The sequence below is a fragment of the Sphaeramia orbicularis genome, chromosome 2 (assembly GCF_902148855.1).
Source record: "Sphaeramia orbicularis chromosome 2, fSphaOr1.1, whole genome shotgun sequence".
Lineage (NCBI taxonomy): Eukaryota > Metazoa > Chordata > Actinopteri > Kurtiformes > Apogonidae > Sphaeramia > Sphaeramia orbicularis.
Genome location: NC_043958.1, coordinates 11,863,028 through 11,881,593, shown reverse-complemented (window position 1 = coordinate 11,881,593; position 18,566 = coordinate 11,863,028). Strand labels below are relative to the sequence as shown.

Sequence of the window (18,566 nt, the reverse complement as noted above, 5' to 3'; positions counted from 1 at the left end):
GTAAAATTAGTCTGAAGTTTAAATGTGTGCATGAATCAATAAGTAATTCATTATATTAAGTTTATAAACAAACTTAAAAAAATACATTATAGTATGAATAACTATAAATACTTTACATATACGCTGCAAAAACAGCTGTACTTGAAAGAAGCCAAATAATCTTAAATAATCTTTTTGTCTGGATATATTTAAAGTTTAGCGACTGGAAATTGAAAGAAATTTTACAAGCAGATATAATGATAAAATAATTTGTCCATATATCATCTTAAAAGAAGGGAAACCATCCTGGTGTTCTTCTGGGGTTTCATGCAAACCATAGTTTTACTTGTGATTGATTGAACTTAACTCTTACATCCCTGGAAAAATGTCTATCTTCACTTAAATCTCCATTTTTTTGTGAGTTTTAATTTTGTTGTAATGTCAACATTGGGTATTTGTTGGTTCATCACAAATTCCGTCGTGATCTTGTTCCACATTTATCACCAGTATTGAGTGTAGGTTTTCGACTGTCCATATACAGTATCGTGATTTCTACATGAGAAAATGTGAATCCTACACATCGTGGCTTCAACCTCATTTACCCTGTTTACTCTTACCCTTATTCCTACCTTTAAATTCAAGTATCGGGGAAGGCAACAGAAATACACACAACCTGCAGGTTCCCATGATGGTTGAGAACTCTGCATGACCTCCCTCTGCCTACAATGTCTGCTCTGCTACTCCATGTAAACACTGACTGCTACTGCTAATGCTACTTACACACTAGCATGCCCCCCCCTCCATCTACACTCCAAGTTGCTACAAACAGGGAATTTATGTAAATCGCTCTAGTTGTAGCGTTCAGCTACATGCCGACTTGAGCAATTTGATGCCGAAACTCTTCATCTGACACTTGAGTTCCTCTCCTGAGCTGCACTTTTGTGAGCCGTGTGGAAATAATAGCATAAGTAAAGGGTCAGAAAAAGCTTGTCAGACAGAGATAGAAGTGAGAATCTGTCTCTGTATGACAATGCAGCTCGATAATCACTAGTGCTTTGTGTGTGCAGAATAGCAAACCACCTAACAAATAGATAATCAGGGAGTACGGAAAAGACAAACATGCTGTAAGCTACATGGTGTTCAAACAAATGTGCAGAACTGGAAACAGATATATAGTAGTTAAAATAAGGGACGTGTTAAAGGATGGGCCTGTAAAGAATACTGGAAGTTTAGTACAGCGCATCCTACTCCAAATTTTGTAATTGATCGATGACTAAGCATCCTCTGAATCATCAGTATTTGCAGTTTAAAGTGTTCTTTTCGCTGATGTTTTTAATCTGTCCTTTATTTACTTAAAGATCGAATCCAACTGGTCGATTTCAGGTGGCGGTTATGTGTGTGTGTGTGTGTATGTGTGTGTGTGTGTGTGTGTGCGTGTGTGTGTCTATAGCCACCGACAAGCAAGAAGCACAGCTGGCAACAGAAAACAGTACTATCAGGAGAGGAAAAAAGGGGCCTCATTCTTACAGATTGTCACAGAAAAATACCGGTGAAGATGACTTTCTGTCCTTTTATAGTATTTTCTCTTCTCTATATGTTTTAAGAAGTCTTTTGTCTCCCATAACGGGGCTGGTTACAAAACATCCGGCCCGCCTTTACTGCTTTCTTCCTGTGTTATTTCATCACCTTCTTTTTCCCAGCCTCTCATGCTCCGCCCACAACACCAGTTCCAACCAATAGGGAGAAAGGTGAGGCAGGACTTGTGGCCCCACTGCTGACCGGTCACAACTTGCGCTGTTTGAGTTTAGTACTTTTTAAGACAGTTTAGTTTTCTGAGGGTGCAGCAGTGGGGCGAGGCTCTGGCTTTTATTTCCCGGCTTCTGTTTGTACCGGGGGTGGGGGTGGGGTGGGGTGAAGTGGGGGGACGGGGTTATGTCTCCTCCTTGTCGGGTTTGTTGACTGGCTTTCCGCCGTTCATGACCACTGGTTCGCTGGTTGTGCTTTTGGAGGGCGGCCCCACGGCCAGTTTAGGCACCGCCTCCCCTACGTCATGCAACGAAGGCTCTCGGTACATCGCAACTGGAAAAGGAAGGAGATGAGCGAGGGTTAGGGAGGAATGGAAGGAATAGATGCGAGAGAAAGGAAGTAATTAGCAAGAAAGAGAGAGAAAAAAAAGAAAGAAACAGTAGCAAAAGTTATACAGCATTTCAGTCAAGTAAGAAACAGCTTCAGATTTACATCTACTGTGCGTACAATGTAAAGTAGCAAAAATGTGTTTGAAAAGTTGCTTGATGATCTTCAGGTTTGTGACTGTCATTGCATTATTATTTATTATATAGATTTGAAATTGTGTTTTGCCAAAAAAATGACTGAAACTGATTTGCCAGGAGAAGGTGTTCCCTGGCAAACAACAGTGATTTGTCCTCAGGTACACCCATTCACAGCTCATTTGCATTGCTGATTGGTCGATTAAACGCTGCCGCTCTCCATGAACACATTCAGTACAAAGAGCCAGGGACACATTCAGAACAAACATTTGTAAGTCTCTGCAACAGAGTCCAAATCTGCCCAAAACCTGCCAGTGAGACCTAATTGCTAAAGCAAGGTACACACATGAAGATAATCTGGCTGTTTTTGTGCCGATTTTCCCCCTTCCTTACCAAGGATGGCAAACGCCAGATTATTTTATGTTTTATAAGATTATCCTGTGGTCTGAGGTGAGGTAAGAGCGAATTTGTCCTGATAGTCGGCTCCGAAACAGGTCAGGGCTGACAATCGTAAATATTAAACTTGTTTTATATTAATGACCAAAAATCTTCATGCATGTGAGGAAAGCCGACGACTCCCGAGTCCTGACTACGTGAATTGTGACATGGAATAGAATGTAGCCAGTCAAGAAGCGAGCTGACTGAGGAACAAGGAAACAGGCGTAAATAAAAACAAGCATGGCTGACCTGACCGGTTTCTTTTTTTAGTTCAGGATTTTTCCATCAAAAGTAGTCCCAAGAACACCATCATTCCCATCTCTCGTATGTCCTCTTTCATGTTGCGTGTTGTTTTCCGGTTGTTGCCATGTTTCTTCTTTGTTTTTGTTAGATCACGTTTGGTCGCGCGAGATTTCTGGCTTGGAGGACTAGATTCTAGATCGGTATTGGGACAGAATCGTTATGTGTGTGGTGTGCTGTGCTGAGATTATCGGGGTACACCACACACAGTACGATCAAAACTGTTCAATGCCTGATTTTTTATCTTCATGTGTGGGATCTGTAACAGATGAAACATCTCTTCAGATTTAGAAAATCCTTATGTGTGTACCCTGCTTAAGTTGGCAACACGGCTGGATAGTTTTTTCTATTCTATTTTCCATTAAGTTCAATATCTATAATCTTAAATATAAAATCGTAGATGTCTTGTTAGAGCTGGATGCTGGACTCATACAGTCGTGGAAAAAAATATTAGACCACCCTTGTTTTCTTCAATTTCTTGTTCATTTTATTGTCTGGTACAACTAAAGGTACATTTTTTGGACAAATATAATGATAACAACAAAAATAGCTCATAATAGTTTAATTTAAAAGCTATCTATCCATTTTCCATAGTTTTCTTGATAATAACCAAAATCACTTCAGTTCTTACGTCAATAGCTATGGCATTTTACTGCCAAAAACAGTGCTTTTAGGCATTCCATGTTTTCTTTTCTGTCTGTTTTAGCCACATGATACACACAGGAGTTAGTAACCATTGTTTCTGATGAATTCTGATGGTCTAATATTTTTTTCCTCGACTGTATGTGATGACTCTTCTTTCCAACCAATGTAAAAAAAAAAAAAAAAAACTTTTCTGGTGTCTGAGTTTACTCTCAATTATAACCAAACCACTGACCTTCACATGAAACATTGATGTTACAAAAACAGACGACAAATGTGGAATATCCGGCCTATCAGGTATATATCAGTTTTATGGACATCTGTTTTAGAATTTCAGTTTCTAGGTTTTAAACCACAGTTTTATTGTTACCATTGAGTGGCCACTTGGGGAATTCTCTTTGCACACCCATGGTCAAAATACTACAGTATCCATGAGCATCAGCCATTGTTGCCATGGAGACGAAACTTACATTGCTACTACTTATTGTTCCATTTCAACACAGCTACTTTTTTTTTGTTGTTGCTGTTTTAGACTGAAAACAGTTCTAAAAATACACCAGTTTCATGTTTTTATATTTTCCCTCTAAGGCTCTTCACTCTTGTCAGACAATTTAGAACGATTAGAAGTAAAAGCTAATAGTTTGTTCCATGTCAGAGCTACACTTCCGCCATATTGGACTGAAAAAAGCAGCAGTTTCCACCATTTTGCGTCTTTGTTTAAACTATGGATTGTGTTTTCTTTTTGTCTGTAAGTATATTTCATTGAAACATATAAATGTACCTTTTTTTTTTTTTTTGGTAAAAACAATAAAATAGAATGTAAGCAAAGAAATACTTAGTACACCCACCCTCCCTCCCACTCAGCTTTTAATAATAATGTCTAACAATGGTTGTGATGGGAAACAATAATGCAAACAAAACAAAAGGTATATATTATGAGTTCATTGAGGGTTATTTCTTAGGTGACCAAAACTAATGAAATGCATCTTTGTTTTTTATAAGGAACATTTTTTTTTTTAAGATAAAGGTGATCATTTATATAAAATTAGGAACTTCTTTCTTTTACTGGAACAGCTAACATACATTTTTAATTTTAGAGCATATGAAAGATGCAGATGACATTCTGGATATGATTAAATTGTGTCCATTATCTCATTCATCTAACCTTGAATGCAGAACAAAACAGTGGAGGAGTTCAACATCTGCTGTGGAGTATTTATTGATCTGAGAGGAGACATGTGGGAACATCTTGTGAAGCTCTGATTTTTAATGGAGGAGCCTGTGGACTGTGTTTCTAAGCTGTGTGATTGGATGTTTCCTACTGAAAAGCACTTTGGGAGTTGTAGTTAATTTCGCCCGATTTGTTTTGGATGTCTGATGGGGATATGTTGAGTTGGTTATTTGAAAATGAAATACAGCTCTGGAAAAAAATAAGAGACCACTGCACAATGATCCCTTTCTCTGATTTTATCATGTAAAGGTATGTGTTTGAGTAAAATGAACATTTTTTTTGTTTTATTCTCTAAACGATTGACAACATTTCTTCCAAATTCCAAATAAAAATAATGTTATTTGGAGTGTGTATTTGCAAAACACGACACACGGTCATAATAACAAAAAAGATGCAGGTGTTTTCAGAGCTCAGATAATGCAAGAAAACCACTTTGTATTCATTTCTAAACAGCACAATACTATTGTTGTGACTTTGGAAAAGTTCAGATATTAATATTTGGTGGAATAACTCTGGTTTTCAATGAGAGCTTTCATATGTCTTGGTTCTCCACCATTGCTGTTGGATGACTGTTATGCAGCTCCTGCCATACAAATTCAAGAAGCTCAATAATGTTTCATGGCTTGTGACCATCCATCTTCCTCCAGAAGTTTTCAAAGTGGGTTCAGGTCTGCAGATTGGGCTGGCCATGACAGGGTCTTCATCTGGTGGTCCGTCATCCTCACTTTTATTGACCTAGCTGAGGCCAGGAGCATTGTCCTGATAGGAGAACCAGTCCTCAGAGTTTGGGGACATTGCCAGAGCAGAAGTCCAGTAGTTTTCAATAGTTATTTTTGGATTCCAGTTTCTTTTGCAGTACTAATAGCACTGTTTTTGCCTATTGTAAGAAGATAGTGATGGCCTCAGTAGTGGTGTTTATACTCCTCCTTCTTAAATAAGACGTGGATCAGGTGTTTATTAAGTAGAATAAGGTGTGCTTGTGTTGGAATTCAACAGACACAGGAATGGAATGGCTGTCAAACATGCACACATGCTGATTTCAGAGGACATTGCAGTGGTCTCTGAATTTTCTTCCAGAGCTGTATATAGTTTGGCAAGAGTTTTGGGGAAGGCATGAAAACTTAGACAAAGAACTCTATATCCCAAACTAAAAGGACCTTGTTTTACGTAACTGTTCTTGGGATGAGTATATGCTTTATATGTTGGTCATCTTCCTGTTTTGAATGTCAATAGTGTCATATAAGCCTATATGGATGCGTATGACACTTAAATAAAATATTCATTCATTCATTCATTCTATCTTCAAGAGAGACTTTTGCTGTTTTTCAATTGCAGTTATTAATCTCTTATATATATTTGATTCAACTATGAGCAGATGGAGCTTCATACTGTAGAAGCAGTTTATCTGTCGGATTACCTATGGAAGAAATTAACCTCCTCCAATTTTTCTATGTTAAGTCTGGTTTGTTGTGTGTTTGTGTATGGCTGTGTGTTACCTTCTATAGGTTTAGGCAGAAAATGTGCAGCTGGTTTGGTCTTTTTGACCCTGTTGCCCTTCATGGCCTGTCCTTCTTTATTGAGGCCCAGAAACCAGGCCCGGCCCGACTCCTTCTGTCTGTAGAGCATAGAGCTGTAGATCACATAGTAGTTCTCAAACACCGACTCCTTAAACTTACACTCTGCTGTAAACAGTTCCTGAGGGGACACAAAGACAAAGAGGAGACAGAAGAGACATTACAGTACAGTATTTAACCACAGCTGCAGATCTGCAAAGGTAGTGTTATTTCAAGGTCTATTTTAAAATCACCAGTCATACCTTTAGAAGAAATACAGAACCAGTTTATTTACTATCACTGTCAATATTTCTACCAAATAATATAATGTTTTATATTTCAAATATCTATGTCTTAAACTAGGATGAACCCTTTTTATGCGGTGAATGATAGGAAAAATAATTGTGGGCTGATGAAATAGTAGCTGGTACTTTAGAAATTCCACAGACGGCTGTGAACACCTGTTCAGTGGAAAGGAAGACTTTGCAAAAACCATAATTACACAATTATTTTTATAGGAGATGGCATAAAAAGTGATTGCAAAAAGAAACTACAAGAAACTGCATTTTACATTGCAGCAATTTTCAAGTAATTTGACCAAAAATAACTTATGTACAAGGTTTTTATATGTGATGTGTTTGATGAAAAAACTGGACTGTAAAATACATGAATTCAGACCTATACATTTTACAAGTAGTGCCTATAGCAGAGGTCTCAAACATGTGGCTCGGGGGCCAAATCCAGCCTACCAGAGGGTCCAGTCTGGCCCCTGGGATGGATTAGAGAAATGCAAAAATTACACTAAAGATATTAATCATTTTAGTTCAGGTTCCACATACAGACCAATTTAATCTCAAGTAGGTTGGATCAGTAAAATACTATCATAATAACCTGTAAATACTCACAACTAAAAATTTGTCTCTTTGTAAACGTAAACATTTTCATGTCATTTTACTGTATTTACATTAAAACAAATGATCATTTTACACAAACGCAAATAACCTGAACAAATATGAACATTTTGAAGTGTCTGAAGTGCAAGTTTATCAATATTCTACCTGTTATTAAATGTTTTGTGTATTTGTAGATGCACTGTGATCTGTAAGTAATTTACTTGTGTAAATGATAAACTGAGACATAATATTGTTAAAATTACACTCAGTTTTCTTAAGAAATTTCAGTTTCTTCATGTTATTTACATTATTTTAAAGGATAGTTGGTAGATGTAAACATTTTCATCGAATAATTAAACTTTTTTCACTCTAAAACATAGAGGAAAGTTTGGAGTTGACATAATTTATATATTATTATGTTATTATTTCCCTGGTCCAGCCAACTTCAGGTCAAGTTTGGTTAATGTGGCCCCTGAACTGAAGTGACTTTGACACCCCTGGTCTGTAATTAGCAACAACCTGAATAATTTTAGCAATATGATTAAAATAAAAAAAACTACAGTTATCTATGTCCTGCTTTTACTGCCAACCATCAAAATCCACCCTCATTTAACACTTCCTGTGATCTGTCCTCTGCTCTCATATCTGATATAAATCTAACCGACACCAAAAGCAGACACTGACTGATGATATATGGCTCAAACTTGCGTTGCTCCCACTGCCACTCACTTTTTTACACACAAAACAACAAACTAAAAAGATAAAACACAGATTGATTTTAGTGACACGAAAAGGAGCCCCAAAGATCTTGCCCTCCCACCCACAACAGCCCCGCTGCTATGTGTCAAAACCCTTTGCAGTGGATGCCAGCGCCTCCAGCTGAGCATATTTCAGAGCAGAAACAAGGTGTTACTCTTACCGGAAGAGAAATCATCTCTCCCTAGCGTCCGCTTGCACTACTGAGCCACAGCGAGTATAAAAAGACAGGCAGAGATAAAACATCCATCTTTTAAGGAGGTCAAAACTGAAGCTGTCTGAGACGTCAAGCTCAATAAAGTCAGAGTACGAGTCAGAAAATTGCAACTTCACAAGCAATGTTGAGAAAGTCGATATGTTACACGTATATACACCCACTGGCCACTTTAATAGACACTTCTTACAAGTTAGACCCACTTTTAGCTTCAGAACTGCCTAATTCTTCATGGCATAGATTCAAAAAGCTGCTGGAAAATGTCCTCGGAGATTTTCGTCCACATTGACACGATAGCATCATCCATTCGCTGCAGATTTGTGGTCAGGGCATTCAAGATGTGAATCCTCCGTTCCACTGCATCGAAAAGGTGATAAATTGGACTGAGAACTCACTCACCGCATTTCCATCAAATTATCGAGTGAATGTTTGAAATGAGGCAAAAAAGAAAATGAAAATTGGGCAGGTTTCCATCAACTGCTTTGGAGCAAAAAATAATCTAAAAATAGAGCGTCTCATTGTCGTTTTCTGGCCATTTGTTCATGTTTGTGAAAATATGTGGAAATATGCCAGGGACACAGCTGTTGTGTCATGTGAGTTAAATGTTTTCTATGTCGGAAATTAGTCAGAAATGACATTAACAGTACTGTGCGAATATCTAAGGCTGCCTTTAGTGCTGTTATTTTGTGGGGTTGTAATAAGCATACATATTTATGTCTCTTTAGTACAGATGAAACAGGAATATAATGCAAATATTTAGTTAGAGTTAAATGGCTTCAATAAGTAAAGACAGTAGTTAGTGTGACCTCTAATCCCTAACAAAACAGCAACAAATAATAAACATTTGATGTGTTAAATAAGAAAATGAATGAGAATGTAGATTTCATGTTGTGTGAACAAAGGAGTAAACACCCTGTTTAGTGGAAATATATTCACACTAAACATTTGTCATTTTAGACTCTAGAAACATTTCATAAACACTTTAAATGGGAATTATAACCTTGCAAAAACAACAGAACAAATGGTGGCCACAGACTTTTCCACAACACTGTATATCTTGTATTTCAGAAGGGCAAAAAACTCAAACTGTTTTACAAAATTCAGGTTTCACTAAAGCTTTTCTGGGACAAATCCATATAAATGCATTCTGGAAAGCAATATTCAGGTTTAGATTTAAGCTGTAAATTATCCTGCTTAACCTATAAAGACCCAGTGCTACTTTGGTAACAGTTCCAAAATATATTTCTGTCATTATTGAACTTTTCGTAAATGATTTATCACTATTTATTATGCTGTTATCCTCTGTATTTTGCATTTTTTCTGTGAACATCATGTATTTTCCTATATTTCATTTACTAATCATGTAGCTGTTCATTAAAGATCAGATTAAAGTTGATTGTTATTATATCTAAATCAGAGAAAACTGAAAAAAAGTGACTTTTTTTTTTTTTCAGCAAAATCTCATTAACTGAACATAAACCCAGTGTGTCATTGATCCAACTCCATGTGTTTTACTGATGAATCGATATTTCAAGGTTTTTTTTTTTTTAAATTCATTTTTATTAATAAAAAAAAATCTTCAATTTAGTTCAGTTTGTGACTAATTTTGTTCATGTTACTTATTATTTTGTCGATTTATTATTAATTTTTGTTCATTTTATTCATTACTTTTTGTTCATTTTGTTGCTTATTTTATTCTATTTATTTTTTAAATTTTATTTTAGTAAATTTTTGCTTATTTTTCCACATTATGTATTATTTTGGAGATTCTTTATTCATTTTTGTTCATTTTTAATTTAATATAATGTGTCCATCCACTGTCATTGATCTAACTTCATGGGTTTTACTGGTGAATCAATGTTATAGAAGATGACGGTGTTTCCACGGTAACTACGGAGCCTTTAAACATCCAAATGGGTCATATTTGATGACCATGTAAAGATGAAAAACTGTATTTTACACCAATTATTGATAGGATTAGTGGATCAACAGGAATGGAACAGTTTAGATCAGTAGATGGTTTTGGTTGTCGGTGGCTGTTTGGGTCTTTATGGGTTAAAATAAACATCACAGGATGGGCACAGTGAGGTGATACAAAGATGGACATGGTTGGAAACAAGACCCAGGAAGGCTATAATGTTTTGTATAATATTTTGTTTATGTCTTAATTTGCTTTGTTTTGTTTTATTTTCTTTGCATGTTCGAAATAAAAAAAATTAAAAAATAATAAAAAAAAAATTAAAAAAAATAATGTTGGAAACAAGGGCCAAGAAAATATCCCCTGCGCCATCTTAAATTGGTGATACTTTAATCTGACCCAACCAGATGAATGTTTCATCTGCCTTTGTCTAATCTTTATAGTCCATTTTTTGTGAGTCTGTTCCCTCTGTAGGCTCACGTAAGTCAAATAACCACTTGTTACACTGAGCACTTGGATTTCTATCATCTCAAAGCAGGCTGGTTATTCCCTGAAATCTGTCATCAACAAGCCATTTACACCCTGAGAACAGTTGGTCTCTATTTTTTTTTTTTTCTTTTCTTTTTTGGCACATTCTATGTAAACCCTAGAGATGGTTGTGTGTTAAAATCCTAATAGATCATTTTCTGAAATACTCAAACCAATCAAATCCCATTCCCCCTGTCATTCTGATGCTTGGTTTGCTTTCAACAGACCCTCTTAGCTTTGTCTACATGCTGATTAGATATTTGCCTTCATAAATGGTGGAACAGGTGTACCTAATGAAGTGGCCAGTGAGTGTCTGAGGCAAATGGAAATAAAAAAGTACAGTGCTGAGTTCTGTTTTTCTTGATAAATTTAATCACAGGTTTTGTCTTCAGTCTACAAACAGTGTAAAGGTATCAGGAAAAAAGTATAAGTACTGTGCGAACTGCTACTACTTTAAGAAGTTACATTAAAAAAATAGGTTTATATTTTATCAATAATATGAAAAAGCAATTATTTTGTAAGACTACATCTTCTACTAAATAAGCAATTACAGTCAAGTATGATACTTTTCAGCACATAGTGACATTTTATACCTTATTTGGACCAACCCGTATATAACGCAGAAGTTTTCATGTCACCGTTACGTGTCGATAACAGTAAAAACATCCTAAAAACTTGTGGAAGGTTCGTTATTACTGCATGCAGGTTAGAAATGAAGTTTCAAACGACTAAATGACGACAGAGACGTAAATGTTCTTTTCTTTTCATCTAAATTTAAAGGGGTCATATTTAGCTAAACCCACTGTTATTAGTCTTTGGTAAATTTATTTGTGTATTTGGACCCTAATAGTTCCAAAAGTTTGAATTTGAACCCTCCAGGTGCTGCAAAGCTATCCTTATATTCATTTTGGCAAAAATCGAGTGGATTTTTTACAACCTGTTTTAATTCCTGCTTAATTTGTTGCATCTATAACTAGTTATGTCACGACATTTGCACATATAAGGTCAAGACTTCCGACGAACATTTCTCCGCATACGCCATAATTGTTTGTCAGCAGCAGCGGTTGTAGTAAAAACTGAAAATATGTCCAAACTTCGAGCTGATTACCTAAAATATTCAGTTGTTGGTTGAATGGGACGGATCAGCACAGCCAACAACCTGGAGCAGCTCATATGCATTTAAAGGGCCAGCGCTCAAAACAACCTTTCTGGTGTCATTACTCAGAAATATTGTTGAAGATGGACCTGTGGAGTTGAATTAATGAAGAATTCAGACCCAAGCAAGGCATTTACAGTTTATGTAGGCCACAGGGAAATGTTTGAAAATGCATAATTCCATTTAGAAAAAGCAAAATACCACTCTTTTAAGGACAGAAATAAGCCTCGAATAGCTGTTATGGTTAAAATGTTAATATTATTAACAGTACAGTCGTATCATGAAAACATCTTACATTCCACTGCTGCTAATGCAATAATGTAATCGAAGTTGGGCTTGTTTTGGTTTTACACCCCCCCCCCCCCCTTTTTTTTTTCTGATTATAATCTTTCTTTGAGCAATTTCTTTATCACGTCTTGATGGCATGAGGGAACTCTCTGACTAATTTAGCATACAAAGCCGTACTCGCCAAGGAAATGAAGAAATGCTGTTAATAAAGTATTCCTCATATGGCCGATGTGCCCCTGCCAACCCAAACAATCTCCCGCCAGGTCCCCAGACCCCAGATTGGGGAAGTGTTTGTCTAGACCTCCTCTTATTGGTTGTTGTGGGCCTCTTGCCAGAGCCACAGACACATTGTCATTCAGCTCAGGTCTGTCGGTCCGAGTCTCATAGCAACATGAGGAAGAGAGGCGACACTGTAGCCGTGGCAACCAACCAGCGCTGAGAGGGAGGGGTCAGCGGGTGGGGTGGAGGAGTGAAGGGGGGGTGGGGGGTGGAAAATGAGAGTGAGAAATGCTCACAAATACTTGCATTGGTAATATAATATATAATGTGAAATATCCTCTTATGGCAACACACACACACTCTTTTAATAAAGGAGGGGTGATGTGACACCAGGAGGCAGCGGTGAAGCATCACACATGCACACACACACTTGTGGCTCCAGGGGATGAATGGAGGGAGGTGCAGGAGGGCTTGCTGGGATATGAAATGTGACTAAATGATTGGCTGGCAACAACACAAGACAGGTGATAATGAATGAATGCTCTATTTATTGTCAGTGACACACACATACACGTAAACACACCACTCCAAATCGAATTTTCTCCTTTGGCAACCTCGCTTTTGGTTTTTATTAACCCTGACAGCACGCGTGTTCCATTCAGAGCCTGATATTTTTCATTCTGGAATTAATTAAACTAATAATATACATTTAGTCTTGACCTGAAACCCAGATTCATTATTCATTTTGTTAAGGAGAATAATCTTTGCTGGTGTGCAAAGAGCCACAGCAGACACTTATTAAGGTTGGTCAGCGAGGTCGTACATCACTTTAAAATCAAAGATATTTGATGTTGAGGCAGCGGCAGCCACACAGCCTTTCTCCTTTCTCTTTCTCCTCAGCATTGAGAGTGAATTCAGAGAAGAAAGTAAAGTGTGAGAGTGAGTTGGGTTGAAAACCTAAGAGCCTTACAGGTGAGTCATTTTAACAACACCAGCTGGCCCGATGTGGTTCTGTCATCATTTCTAAATAGCTATGTTCACAAGCTGCCCACAGAAAGAAGACAGGGAGAAAAGAATGAATGAAAGGAAACAGAGGGTGGGACGGGGGTTTGGAAATTGGGACATGAAGGAGAGGAGAGAGAATAAATCACCCAGTGAGGAGGACGACGCCTCCTGATTGGAAAAACAGCAGGGGATTCTCTCTCTCTCTCTCTTCCTCACTCGCTCTCTTTTCCTTTTTCTTATCTTTGCATTTCTTCCTCATCGCTTACCTTTTTTTTTTTTTTTTTTTTTTTCTTTCTCCATCTTTGGCGTTTCTCTGCAGAGTGAATACCCCTGCACGCCTCGCATTGTTGTTATCTTTAGAATTACACACACGCCAGGCTGAGTGGCAGCTGTTTCAGACGGTAAAGATCACAAACATTTACATTCCTGCTCCACGACACTGTGTTTTCTCCTATTACACACCTCAGATTTCACAGACCTTCTAATATAGCTGAGCTGAACAACTGGATGACTGACATGAGGAAAAAAAAACATTTAGACCTGTGACCTCAGCCTCGGCTGCTGAACGACTAACGGCAAGTTGTGTTTTCACATTCTGACACTTATGGGCTAAAGATGGACAGACTGGTTGACTTCCAGTCCCTAGGTTTATAGCTAATGGATTTTTAGACAGCGACGCAGCTTTTAACCCTGTAAAGCCTGAACCATTAAATCAATGACAGAAAATTCCAGTTCTTTGAAACTGGAGCCTTTATTGGTCCTTCTGAACAACCCCCCATTTTTTTTTGTTTTTGTTTTTTTCAAATATCAATTTCCATGTATGAGTTTCAGTTTTGTATCATATTTGATACATCGGGTCTCAGTGATCAAATATTATTATTTTTGACCAAACAAAAACATAATATAATGCAAACATGTCTAACAAATTGGTAATTCATTTTCAAAACTGGCAAAGTTCTGCCTCCTTCCTCATTAATGACAATCTTGTAGTGTCACTGGAAAGGCCTCTGGTGAACAAATTCCTCCCCCCTGGTGGATTATCCAGGTATTGCATGTATCTAATTATATATATCAGGTTTTTCAAGAAAAAAAATATCACACTGATCATGTAGAGGGCTTCAAAACTCATGTATCAAATATGATACCTTTGGCGTTATAGGGTTAAAGCAGTATTACACTTATTTATGTACTTAAATGTATAGTATGTTTATTTATTTAGATTACTTAAAATATAATCCATTTACAGTGATGAATATATGTTATAAATAAAAGAAACATGTAAGAATGAGACAGCACTTATACACCTAAAACACAATATGTAAATCTAATTTATTCATCTATCCTGTTGCCTAAAATAATCATGTTTGATTGATTTTGCTACAATTTAATTGTATGACATGAGTATATGCCACTACATGTGATGTGAAAAGAAGTGTAAGCCTCTGTATCGAGTTATTAAAATAGTCTGAGTGATTCATTTCAGCTGTGCAGTGTTCATGTTCAGCCTTTATTGCAATTTGTTTTATTTTTTTAGAGAAATGTCTGATTCCTGTAGATATCATCAAGAAATGCAATTTAGAACCAGGATTTTACTTGTTTTATTCATCGAACGTTTGACTGGCATATTTGTATCTCATTAGGTATATGAATTTATTTATGTAAACAGTGTAATACAAATTGATGGTAATGTTATTTGTTATTAAAATACATGAATACAGCTAGATTTTTTTAAATATATATGCTGCATATCGAAATAGAGTCTGCATTTTGGATGAAAAATAAAAGTGTGAGGCTGTTAGAAGTAGCATCAGTGAAAAAAGTAACACATGCGCCCTGACATAACAGATCATGGCTTTTTATTTATTTATTTATTTTTTTCTTAATATATCTATAGATACACACTTTTTTCCATTAAGATGGAATAAAAATATTTTTACCTCTTCTCATGAAGTGATTGTGACAATGTGATTTATTCTTGACAGGTAAAGTGTAACTGAGTATGTAATCGTTGCAGATGGTCACATGGGATTACTGATGTGTATAAATAGGAATAAAAAGAGGAATGTGTCTGAAAACAAAATTATTCTAACGTTATGGGCAGCAGTGTATATGGTATCATTTCAAAAAATTCTTATCAGACAAACATTTAGTCCAGATCAAGTCAAGACATGTCTTTTTCTTTTTCATTTTTACCTGAATTACCATGGATTGTGAGTCTAGGCTGGGTAAAACCAATATTCCGTTAATGATATGACTATTAAACTGGTGACTCGTCATGGGTGTCTGCCTTTGACCCATTGTTAACTGGGATATGCTCCAGCACCCCCATCAGCCTGTGGATGACTAAACAGTGTGGAAAATGAATGAATGAATGAATAAATGATGTGAATATTGACACACATCTCAGTGTGTACGAATATACACCATGGTTCAAGTATCATCCACTCATTTTTCCACTGAATTTGACAAAACTCACCCAACATGGAAATGATCAAATATCAGAATATATAGAAAAACACCAACAAGTGAGAGTTTACACTTGATTTTAAAACATAGTAGTAGTAGTAATTTATTCGTCCATTTTACAGAACATGATATATACATACATACAGTTTGGAATTCTCTATTAAACACGGGCGAAAAGACGTAGGTTGAAACAACAGCTTATTTATGCCTACCCTATTTACAAGAAGGAAAGTTGCAGAAATAAAACAAGATAACAAAATGGCACAGTTTTAAACAATAATATAATAGAACAAATGTTATCTAAGCAAAATCTTAGATTCATACTGATAATTGGCTTACTTTATCCTAATATTTTATATTTATTGAATACCTTGGTTTTAAACATCAACATAGTAATGAGATATTGCTGTTCACCCGTGTGTGTATCATGCATATTTTCCCATTTTGTCTCTTAAGAAGGTCAAAGGTCAGACTCCAGATAAGCGGCAGATTTATTCTAAATTATAACATACAAGTACAGGCTTCACATCTGTTCAGACTGACATGAGAAAGTTTTTTGTAATATGTTTTAACACGTTATGCCAAAACAAAGAGTATATTGATAGTATGTTTTTCATGTCATGTCCTTTTCCGGGACGTGATTAAGATTTCTTTTAAGATTAAGATCCTTTATTGTCAGTATACAGTACTGAAATTGAACTTCTGCTTTTAACCCGTCACTAGAACCTGCAGGAACACACACACTGCAGACTAGGAGCAGTAGGCTTACCATATCAGGCACCCGGGGAGCAAATGGGGGTTAATGTTGCATTTCAGATTGCTGGGAGGTAGAATATATCTTACTTGGAGTTAACTACATTCCACCTCAAAGTATTCCAGGTGATCCATGTTGAATACAAACATGGAGATCACAGATTTAAGCTCCTATTTGCTTTGTTACTGAAGAGGCATTTTGACTGTCGACACTGCAATGTTCTCATGTACGCAAACGAGACGGAAGTAGCGAAATGACCGATGAGTTAATTATACATTGTGAAGTTTTTTTTCATTGTAAACTTGCACACTGTGTGCTGCCATTGTTGTGTTGACGTCACGTTGTAGTTTGCAGTGAGGTTGGGGTACTTCTATTAGCCCCCACTTTGCAACAGGGACCTCTGGCTTGGACAGGCATTCCAATGCATTTTACAGAGTTGGACGTCGGAAACTTCCCACACTGGAAAAAATCTAAATCTTACGAAGTGTATTTTTCTCATTTTTAGTCAAAATATCTCATCACTCTTAAAATCAGACATAATCACCTAAAGAGTAACTTTCAGTGAGATATAACAGCTTATTTTTAGACAATAGATCTGGAAAATGTTATTTCAAAAAATCTTACCAAGATAATTTTCACTTGTTCCATTGGCAGATTTTTTTTTACTTAATTCAAGCAAAAAATATGTTCTTTTATTACACCCATTTTATGTACAGCTGTTTGTGATTTTTCGCTGTGAAAAGCGCTTTATAAATAAACTTTACTTACTGACTATAATGTAATTATCTTGCTTTAGTGTCTTCTTGTAAGTGATTAGAAATGCATGAAAATATTTTGTATGATTATGAGCGTCCTACAGTTTCTGTGATGGAAAACGTTGTGAAGCATCCTTCAGACGTGTCCCTGAATTTAAAAGTGGAGGTGCAGCTGCTCTACTTGTACCATAACTGAGGCGACTTAACTCAAGGAAGCTGTTTTTCATCCCACAGTGGATGTAAATGTGTGTGTGTCTGTTTGTGTGCACTGCTCAGTGAGTGGGTGTGTTTGTTTCCAACACCAGTTATTATCACAGCACTAATTACCCAGGGGAATTGTGGGTAAACAAATCATTCTAAAGAAAAGAAAACTCAGAGAGAAGGAGGGAAGCGGAGGGGTGGATAAAAAAAAAAAAAAAAAAATTGTCGGGGTACATCAACAAAAGAGTAAAGACTGTGGTTTTGGGAAGGGACTTGTAAGGATGTCCTCCAGCAATGAATCAAAGCAGGAATCTGATTCCCAGCACAGCGGCGCTCTTGGCGTGTCAAGAACGGCACTTTAGAACTGCACACCTGATCCAATTACCCTGTTATGAAAATGTGAGGCTTTTAATTGGATCAGGTGTGTTAGAGCCGGAGCAAAAAAGTCACAGGACAGACGCTCCATAAGGACTCTTAGGGAAACTCTGAGCTGGATGTTTCTGACGTAGCCCCAAAAGCCTGCCCAGTATGTGTGCTTGTTGGTTCCCAGTTGTCTACATTCACTTCTAACAGGTGAGTCAGGGTTCTGTTGGTGGTTTTTCTCCACTAAACATACAATAATTCCTGTCATCTCCTGACCTTGAGGAGATAATAGTGTAAGGACATGATCTTACTATACTGTAAACCACAGATGTCAAACATGCGCTCCGGGGGCCAAATCCGGCCCACCAAAGGGTCCAATCCAAAAGTAGGGTGAAGCTGTGAAATGCAAAAATTACACTTAAGATATTAACAATCAGATGTCTAAAAATCATTTTAATTCAGGTTCCATACAGACACATACAGACCAATTAGATCTCATTTGGGTCAGACCAGAAAAATACTATCATAATAACCTATATATAATGACAACTGCAGATTTTATGTTGGTTTTAGTGTAAAAAAGTAAAACTACATGAAAATGTTTACATTAACAAACTATCCTTTTACAAAAAATGTGAAT

General features: G+C 36.8%; 1 protein-coding gene across 2 annotated transcripts in view; it reads right to left on the bottom strand.

Annotated features, from left to right (window-relative positions):
* Positions 1-590: 590 nt before the first annotated feature.
* LOC115433827 (fibroblast growth factor 14-like) overlaps positions 591-18,566 on the bottom strand; it is a 109,147-nt gene continuing 91,171 nt past the window's right edge. For both annotated transcript variants that reach the window (XM_030155372.1, XM_030155380.1), the window contains exons 4-5: positions 6,354-6,552; positions 591-2,058 (exon numbers count right to left, since the gene is read on the bottom strand). In XM_030155372.1, the coding sequence (XP_030011232.1) occupies positions 1,910-2,058; positions 6,354-6,552 (348 nt within the window). In that variant the 3' untranslated portion in view covers positions 591-1,909. The remainder of the gene's footprint in view (positions 2,059-6,353; positions 6,553-18,566) is intronic.